Below are 10,033 nucleotides of genomic sequence, written 5' to 3' on the forward strand. Positions count from 1 at the left end.
CCCATTGTTATAGGCACAGTATTTAATTGAACTAAGTAGTTATAGATTGCGCCACTGTATCTATACATAGTATAGATACAGATATAGAGATAGATATACACGTATGGTATATCTATATACATATGTATTCATACTAATGATCCATTGCCGTAATATATTACTCCGTTAATAATTAAATCATTCGATCATAAACCACCTCCGGTTTGTCTTCTCAATTCCAATCGAACGATCCCTCCGGTTTAATTTCTGCAATCAATTTACTCAATTGATTCGCTTCTCGCCTCTCTCTCTCTCTCGCTGTGTCTCTCGTCTCGCTCCCTCGGCTCCTCCAGTTTTAATTTCCGACATTTTCCCCATTCAAAATACACTCGGAACAGCCTCTCTCATCCATTTCAATGGCTCTCGCGATTTACTTCGATATTAACCTCGAAGGATTCCTGATATCGATATTACTGGGCTGCGGTTCAGCAGGACAGACTCGATCGACGTGCAATTCCCGCTGAGGCCACGCGGAAACGTAATTCGCGGGCTCGACTATTTAATTGCATTCGATATTGACGATGAAAAAAAAAATATATATATATATTACACGGAATGAGAAAAAAAAGTTTATCTATTTGAAAATTTCATTAACGTTACAGATTTTTGAAAAATATTTTTTTTTTAATACCGAAATCTTATAACGCACTATACACTCCGGATATTATATACCGAAGTACAGTGGCGTGGCACATGACACGTTCGAAATAGGATATGATTAATGGTTGATATAGTGACAAAAAATAATTCCGAGACACTCGGCACTTTTTGACGAGGATCTAAATATAACGTATATTAATATCGTCGTTAAAAAAAAAAATTAGCTCTTATCGAAAAGTTGAAAAATAATTTTTTTTTTAAATTTTCTCAATATATATATATATATTCACTCTCGTCTCCTAACATAGAAAATATATATAGAGCGAATATTGCCGGGGATGTAGAATCCCTGAATAAGACGAACGTGTAAAGTGCGACGTGTGACGTGGTAAAAGGGGGGGTAGATTGATGGTTAGAGACGACCGAAGAAAGTCCCGAGCAGTCTCAGCACTTTCCGCCAGAGGAGCCACTTCCTATCTTCGACACTTCATCAACGTCCAATTAAATCAGCCAAGATTACGTGGAAGGTCCCCGTCGGTAGTGACGTCATTCGGGGCATCCCCCTTCCTGGTGCTTGTAAAATTACGAGACACCATCCAGACTTATTAGCAGGAACATTCGAGAAATTTGGAAAAATCTGGGACCCCCACCTCCTTCGTTTCGCGAACATCCCCCACCCCCTTCACCTGTTCCACTTGAATTTTACTTATTAGGTTAAGAACAATAGATATTGTCGACCCGTGATATCCACCCTGTGAGATATTGGATTATAACTGTATGTCGCCTAGAGATTACGAAGGGTGTCAACCCTTATCTTTACTCCCCTTGTCGAATGTAACGTAACGCTATTATTTCATGGAAACAGGAGCAAATCGGAGGTTGAAATTTGTTCTGGGAATAACATATGGTCGGATACCGATAGCGACGAGAGTTTCGTCGAATTGAAATGAGACTTTGTTAAAAAAGAGAAGTAATAAGAAAAAATGGTACATGAAGGGAAATGAAAAAGTAAAAGCTTCTTATCGGAGCGTCTACGAGGAATAGCAATTTTCGAACAGGTAAAATTGCGAGAATTTTCGAGAAAATTCGCATTGGTGCTTGAGAGCCAGAAATAGAGGTTCAATGGAATATGTTTATAGTAAAGTGTATGGGTACGGGCGACTGTAAGGGCTGTACGTAATCGGCGACAAAGATTGTTCAGGCGATAAGAGAGATCGTGGGTAAAACAATAGTGGAAACACAGACTGGCAAGCGCAGTCTGGATGAACGTGTGAAATTTTTGTAAAAAATTTATCAGTTACGACTAAAGGCTAATTTTTATAAATTTATTGACTTGCGGTTATTTCGAACGACCGAACAATTTTTTGCACGTTAATTTGCATATAGAGATGATTGAGTATATGCACTCTCCACTCCGCCTATGAGGGGGGGATTCATGAGTAGTTTATTTAATGATAATAAATGACAGGTCAAGAGAAATAAGAAGGACCGTTAAAGGTCAGTAGCGCCCACGTCCGTAATTTTTTTCGAATTTGGCCGAGATCCAAAAATAGCGTTCGTTGCGTGAGAACATTAATTGTACTGCGTGACTGCGCGTTGAGGATACGAGAGAAATGTGTAAGGAATAAAATGAAATGAGCATTGGGAATGAAGAGTCAGAGTTCCTGGTAAGACGACTTTCCTTCTAGGGTATTTCGAGGTTGGCAGATCTGCCAAAAATTGTCCGTCTGCAAAATCATTACGTCGGTTCGGCTCTGATTTTTATTCGTCATTATTCACCTCAGCGACGTTCTATTTCTAAGCGTATGTCGAGCGTTCAAAAATCATTTTGCAAGTATTATCCTTTTCCTTTCCGACCCCGATGCATCGATTTCTAAAAAAAAATCAAGTTTCGTGTAGTTCGTAAAATGAAAAACAAAATGCAGTCCCAGTCATTGTACCGGGTCGCTTATCGCGTTGTTAAGTGAAAATTTTGAAAATTGACAATTAAAAAAAATAGCCAACCAGCACATCAACCGGCGATGACGATTCTTTCGTAATGGAAACCAAGCGTAATGGAAGCCTCGATAAGCGCGAGCATTGGAGAGAGAGAGAATAAAGAGGTCGGTCTCTAAGTAGCCTTATATCCCTATTCACGAGATAAAGAAGGACGAGGCTACGGCAGTTACAGTGCGCGCGAGAGAGAAGCGAAGAGGCGACTAGCGAAACGAGACGGTGGATTCCGTTGCCGATTCTCCGGTGAAACTTCGAAGCGCCACGCTACCTCGACGTTACATAGAGATACTCCATGCCGGTGGGGAATAGAGCAGCAGGCCAGACCCCAACCCACGTCCGTCTGGTGGGACCTTCCAGCCAGCCAGCCAGCCAGCCAGCCAGCCAGCCAGCCAGGCTCTCGGGCCAGTCTCTCCGAATCGGCTGTCATGTCCGGACATTTTCGTCTCCACGTCGTAACTCGGTGCCGATTATTCCACATTAACTCACCTAGTATGCACTTTTGCACACACACTATATACATATATACTTATTCTAATCACAATCGATAACCCACACTGTCATCTCTCACCTTTTAAATAATTTAAAAAATTTTCTCCTCCAGAGAATTCAATTCGCCGTTAACTTCGCTTCACGCCGTATGCTTTACTCTTGCGATGGAAGTTTGCGCAATTTCTGTATCACATGCATAGGTCATACGTAGGTTTTATGGTGGAAGGTATTATGGGGCTGGTGTATCTACTTTATTGTTTTTCCGTACAGTCTGTGCGCCGTGACCTTTCGAACTTTGTCACGATGCATTTTTATGGCTTTTTATATATACGTAGGTATACACTTGTTCTCTTAGTCTACTTTATTCTGTCTTGGAAGAATTTCATTTTATTGCCCTAGTACATTTTCTATTTCTACGTGCTGTATTTCGTATATCGACCTTTCATCCAATTTCTGTGTGGCTTATCAATTTGGTAATTTATTATTCCCTGAACTTTATTCCATTAATTCACTCGTATTGTCTCTACCAAAATAACCTATCGTATTACGTTGTTCGTACATTCGTTCGTTATTCTATTTATGACCTCATTTCCTCTTTACCGACAATCCTACGCCGAGTGTCGTTCAGTTGGTACACCCGGTCGTTTTGCTTCTAACAGTACAATTTAGCTTATCTAAAACTGCCATATGCTGGCACACTTACCCACGATACGCAACTACTGCACTTTTCTGCAGTTTTACAATTGACGCTTACAGCCGTCTGGTTCCTTTGTCGTCTGAACTACTTAAAGCCTCATGTATATGTATATTCATATGTACATACGTATCGATATATATGGGTGTGTATATAGCATATGGTATAGACTGTCACTTGTCCTTCGCGGTGCATACTCTCTTTATGTCGGTGATCAATAAACTTTTTTAACGTCTATCGTTTCTGAAACCTCCAGTACCGCGTCCATTTTGGAACTCCAGACGACAAACAAGTCCGTTGGACCAGTCGTGATTCAACCTCATGTAAAAAGGATTTCCCGATCGTGACAATAGTTTCGCCATTTTTGCCGTCGGACGGAAATCAAAGATTCGTGGAAAGACGAATTCTCCTTTTACGCGACATATATTTTGAACTGACCTGTACTTTGGCCGTATGTACCAATCGTGAATTCGTATAAACGAAAATCATTGTACGATTCGTAACTAATAATTTTAACTCGTTGATCTGCATTGTTTTTAATAATTTTGTACGTCTTTAGTAATTTTGTCAAATTCTGTCTCCTCACTTATCTCCATAATCCTTTTCGCTGATATAATTGGCGAGTGCAGCGGCCGCTCTCGAAATTTTCAAAAGTCTGGCTTTTTACCTATTACCTAATAGTGGCAGAATTCCCTGTTGTACTAACACTTGCTATAGTATAGTCGGAGACGGTTCACGCTATAGTATAGTCACTAGGTACAGTCCGGCGCGAAAGCACAGCGTTCCCGGCAGGACTCGTGAAAGGTTGAAGCGTGACTCGGGAGTCGTGACGATAATTTCAGTTCGCATAATAATCCCGTGTACGGCGTGACAATTTATTGCGTAATTAAAATCATACCAAAATTTCCAGGCCCCTCCTCAAAACCCACAAAGCTCTTGTACATCAAAGTCAACCGTGGCTTCGTAGGTCGTCATTAAAACAGTCTCTATCCCGTAATCTAACCTCAAAATACACTGGTATCTCTCTCGATCTCTCTACCTTATTTAATAAAGTTCTGCATAGGTATTTCTGTCCTGCTTTACCCTGTTTCCTATATTACACTGCCCCCCCACCCTCCAGAGACTCAAGAAACGTTATTGTAATCTCTATAAACCTTGACACTGGAAAATACAAGTCCGCATCGGGCCCTGTTGTGCTTCGTCCGTTTCCTTTGTGACTGTTTCCCGGTAATCCCAACTCCACCCGATCCTAGTCAAAACAAACTTGGGTCTGTGTCGTATACCTGACTCCGAGGTCTAACCGAACGTTAACGACGCGATTGTGCTTACCCTGTACAGCCGTGCGTGATCAGTGCGCCGTGAACAGTGACGAGTCGATCCCGACCCAGTGCTACCAATATGATGGTGATAACAGCCCTGAAACAGGTCGCCAATGCGGCCAGCAACGCTGTTCATTCTGCCGCCGCAGGCGCCGGCCATGCTAATTCCGGTAGGTTTAACCCTTGATTTATTGCTTCGGCCGTTATACGTCCGTTTTGTGGGTTTGGTACTACTGATATCCCTTTGGTGGGTCTGCAGTTCGATCTCATTGTCGTTTACGAATCGCGCGAGTGTTTATTGGCGTTACTGATTGTCGGTGGTTGCGGGATGACTTGTTTGTGATTACGTTGATCGTCGGGGATGCTGTGGTTATCCTTTTTTCTTTTGTTTGATCTGGGGCAGAGAATTTACGGAGGATTGAAATTGTTCTGTGCGTTTGGTTTGTGTGGAATGTTTTTGTTATTGTTTTGACTTGGGCTCCGGATGGGATATTGCGTATTGTTCCATGTGGGATACATTGATAATTCTTATCACGAATCAGGGTCGCATATTAAATCGTATGCGATTTATTTATCGATTTGTGTCGTGCGTGCATTTAACGTTGACTGGGTCAGGGACGACTTCAGACAGTAATTCTTGTATTTTTCGTGATTCTCTGTATTGATATCGTGCGAGGTCATCAGTCTCATTGTTTTTCATGGGATGGACCTGTGTAAGTGGATTGTGGAATTTTATTGTTTGGAATTTTGACGTGTGTATTTTTCGTGGAATTTTTTTCGGGGTTCCTTAGTTCCTTCCTTGTTCTGATACTCTATAAATATACACGGTGTTTCTATTAATAAGTGCAAATTGTTCCTTTCTCTTGTTGCTAAGCCGGCATTACGCTCCTATTCTATTTATGTAATGGCCCAACCCAGGTAGCCGTTCGTAAATGTCTCCTGGCATTTACCAAATTTAAATTTTGACCTTCGGTACAATTTCGAACGAGAAAATTCTTGCGAATCGCCCCTCTCTACGTGCTTCCACGATCCACGTCGGCCGGTAACGTAATCTCGAAGAAGGATACTTGTTCGCGAGCGTCGAAGACCTTCCAAGAAATATAGAAGCCGATAAGCTCGGCCGGTGAATTTATTCGGAAACTAATTAGAAGCAAGCGCGACAGAATGGAAACTTGAGAAAAAGAAAGTGGAACGCGCCGTTAAAGGATCGCATCTCTCGATCCTGCCGCGACATGTCTTATTTCTTGAAAATTTATGGAAACCGAACTCTCCTCGGGACGAGTCTTGTTCGGGCCGAAATTATAGCTTGCTTTGGCAACCCTGTTATGAGTCTCGGAAAAATTGCCTCGTTAATTTAATCGTATTCAAATTTCATTTTTTTTCTTTTTGCTCCAATCCTTCGTGTCTCCCGTGGCTAGAAATTTCAAATTTAAAAAATTTGTCCCCCTAACTCAACGATCTTCGGCTGTCGTCAGAAATCAGGCGTGCCAATCTATATGTTTTCGGTGTATACATCCACTATCCTTTCTATTGTCGGAATATCTCAGAACACTGGAGTCTAGGACCAAAAAAATTAGTGACTCCCGTTCCGGAACGATGGAAGGTCTGAGTCTCCCTCTATAGTATCTCTCTCTCTCTCGCACTCGCTCACTGGTTTCTTACAGAGAAAGTGCACGTTAGAGCATTACGTGTGTCGACCTTGCCGTATCTCCCGTTATATTATTTTTGTCATCCATTAAACGCCCACTATATAGATCTGGGAAATTTCCTAGGGTATATAGCTGCCACGGCAAACTCCTAGGGAATACATCCCAGTCCCATAAGGTCTATTGCAAGCAGTACTTGTCTCGATCGCATTTCACGTATACAATATAATTAAATAAAATCCTAGGGAATTTATCGAAAACTATAGTTATACAAACTTACTGGTACCTCTAGTTTTTAAAGCTTGCAGAGTCCCGTTACGGTCTTTTTTTTTCTTTCAATTATTTCAAATCCTCGCCATACTTTTGGCTCGTTAGGATTTTAACCCGGTATATCGTTTTCTCGTACATAGTGTATCCCGCAGTGGCGCTACGGTCAATTTACCATCCGAAAACTATGACCATTTTGAAACCTTGTCGAATTCCCGTTATCTTTCTTTTTCTCGCACAACTCCGACATCTCCCACGTTTTATATTGACGACTCGCCGGTGAAACCATTTGACTTCGTCGTTCGTCACGCTCCGGCGTTGAGGATCTTAACGGTTTGTCAAAGCGACGGGCAATTTCATTGGCGAGAAATTTGCTTGCCGATCTTTATGAAAATTCTTTTAGTCGTACATTTTCTTTCTTTCACATTTTTCAAAATATAGTCGTTTATATGTAAATTTTTTTTCATTATTTTTTTTTTCTACCGCTCAAATTTAACGTCAGTGAAGAATTTAAAAAAAATTCTCACGTACTCGCGCGACGTATCGCTTTTCTGGGAATCTCGTGCTCGATATGTAGGATTTTGTATGAATTGACGATAAAAGCATAAAATGGATTAAATTGACCATGCTGATGGAGTCTGGAGGTAACAATGGACCTTGGCTCGAGCTCTTCGTTCAAGAGTTTAATCGCTCTGAAGTTTCTCGTAATTCGGCGACGACCGTTTCACATGCGATACTTGATATTCATGGTTCTTGGTGAAATTCCCAAAAAAAAAAAAAAAAAAAAAAAAAAAAAAAAAAAAAAAAAAAACGATTTTACAAGGAATTTTAAGATTGCAAATTTGATATCTTAATTTATCAATCTCTTGCGTCACACTTTCTCAGGGACCTTAGAGGGGATCTTAGATTTCGCGAGTGTCAATTTAGTCTCGATCGATTCGAAATAATTTGATCGATCGTGTAAATCGATTGAGATAAAAAAAAAGTTTTTACGTAAATTTTTCTTTTTCCATACCACAAATTTATCGTCAATTCACAATTATCGTGACTTACGATCGATCGCGGGAAGACTAGGCAAATCGGTGCATGGCTCTCGCGTTGTGAACGTACCTTTACGGAATACCGTTCGATGACCTCGCCGGCGAGAGGAGGCCTCGCTCTTCTGGAATTTTCACTGATAATCTAGAAAGTCTCGGGAGTGCGAGGGAGAGAGAGAAGAGTAGTCGAAGACTAAACGAAAGGAGAGGGAAAAAAATATATATTATTTTGGCCGGAAAATTCCTTCTAGTTTGACATTTCATCGATTCGTATAAATCGTACGAGCTATTTGTAATTCATATAATTCGTTTTATTCATCGCTTTGGCAACTTGCCGGCGATACAGTGACATTGGTCATTGGCCTTTATCAATATTTATTATTATTTACGTGTGTTAATTTCTTCACGCACGGTCAACTATCCCGCGATTGTCCTCAGTGCTAATCACCGGGGTAATCGAAGGTGCGATAAAAACTATCGTATACCGTATATATATATATATACACCGTACTGCAAAACTTTATACCTTAATGTGTCTTCCTGGTGTATAACGTGGATAATTAGTACATTCCGTCGTAATACGTAATTCATCGTGTGGCAATTATATTCCCATTGGATATTTATTACAAGGACTCAGTTATCGAGGTCGCAAAGTATTATGCCTCCCGTATGCCTTCCACTATGAAATTCTATGCCTCCAACCGTGATTTCCCCCTTTTATGCCTTGCACGTCGAAAGACGAAGACGTGAGTAGCGCGAGTCGAGCAGATATATATATACACAGTCAATTGACTGCAATATATCACTCGGTCGGTAACTTTTATTTTCATTTCGGACTCCTGAATTGAATGGGAAAAAGAGAGCAGATACTTTTTTGTTATCCGAACACAAATTTGTATACTATCTTTTTAACAAAATTTTCGAAGTTTTATAATATATATATATATGACAGTCCCAATGGCAATTATGAAATTTTCAAGGTTCATAGGACCCGTAAGAAATATTTCAAATTTTTGTCGAAAAATTAGAATTACGAAATTCACGTCGTTTAACGAGTGATCGGTTGTCCGTATTGTAATCAAGTTATATACACGGTGTCTATATTGTGCACATGCACGAAGACGCGTTACGTAGGTGTTTTTGGTATCGTAGACATTTTTTCAAACTAAGCACGGAGTATGAAATATTTTTTTTAATGGTTTCGAACGAGGTGAAGAGGTATTTTTAAATTAAAAAAAAAAAAGAAACGGGAAATAAAACCAGAAATAGCAGAAGAAAGATTTACACTGTATATACTGTACTCGACGTACTGAAAAGATAATCTCGACACGAGTCCGTTGTATTTCCTCTTTGTATTCAGCTGTTATGTACGTAACGTTACCGTGTCATGTAATGCTCAAATAACGACTCTATCGCGGGTACGTATACGTTACGTTGGTAAAAGAGGGTCGAGTTTTTCTCCACTTGCGTGAATTTGCTTGAGTGCTTGACATTTTTTTTTGGCTTAAATTATTTCAAAGAAACTATACAGGATCTCGAGTGCACTTGGGTTCAGAAAAAAAAAAAATTTTCGCTCTGGTTCGAGAAGAGAATTTTTGAATAAAAAAAATTTTCTTTTATTTCTCGTAAAACGAAACTAATTTCTTTTTGCATTATCTGCACTCAAAATTCAATGTCAATCGTACGTTGTCCGATGTGATTAAATTTTTGAGAAATCACAGTATTTTGCATAACTGTTTTTTCAACCCGACGACTACTCGCTAATGACTTTGCGAACGCACGGTGACTAATCTTCACTGTTATGGATACTTCTTGATTCTTCTAATTAATGCACGAACACGCGACCTTGTGCTTTTACGAGAAGAAGAGAAACAAGAACCAAATGGTCATTGACGTTGCTGGCGAAACTAGTTAATTTTTTTTTTTTTTTTTTTTTTTTTTTTTTTT

At 40.1% G+C, this 10,033-nt stretch overlaps 1 protein-coding gene across 10 annotated transcripts in view; it reads left to right on the top strand.

Annotated features, from left to right (window-relative positions):
- The window catches only part of LOC107266459 (tyrosine-protein kinase Btk29A), an 85,124-nt gene that overhangs the window by 31,648 nt on the left and 43,443 nt on the right, over positions 1-10,033 (top strand). Inside the window, exon 2 of one of the 10 annotated variants that reach the window (XM_015736954.2) lies at positions 5,156-5,306. The exons of the other annotated variants lie outside the window; for them this stretch is intronic. Within the exon in view, the coding sequence (XP_015592440.1) occupies positions 5,216-5,306 (91 nt within the window). The 5' untranslated portion in view covers positions 5,156-5,215. The remainder of the gene's footprint in view (positions 1-5,155; positions 5,307-10,033) is intronic. 10 annotated transcript variants of the gene reach the window in all.

The sequence above is a fragment of the Cephus cinctus genome, unplaced genomic scaffold (assembly GCF_000341935.2).
Source record: "Cephus cinctus unplaced genomic scaffold, Ccin1 Ccin1_scaffold0315, whole genome shotgun sequence".
Taxonomy (NCBI): Eukaryota; Metazoa; Arthropoda; class Insecta; order Hymenoptera; family Cephidae; genus Cephus; species Cephus cinctus.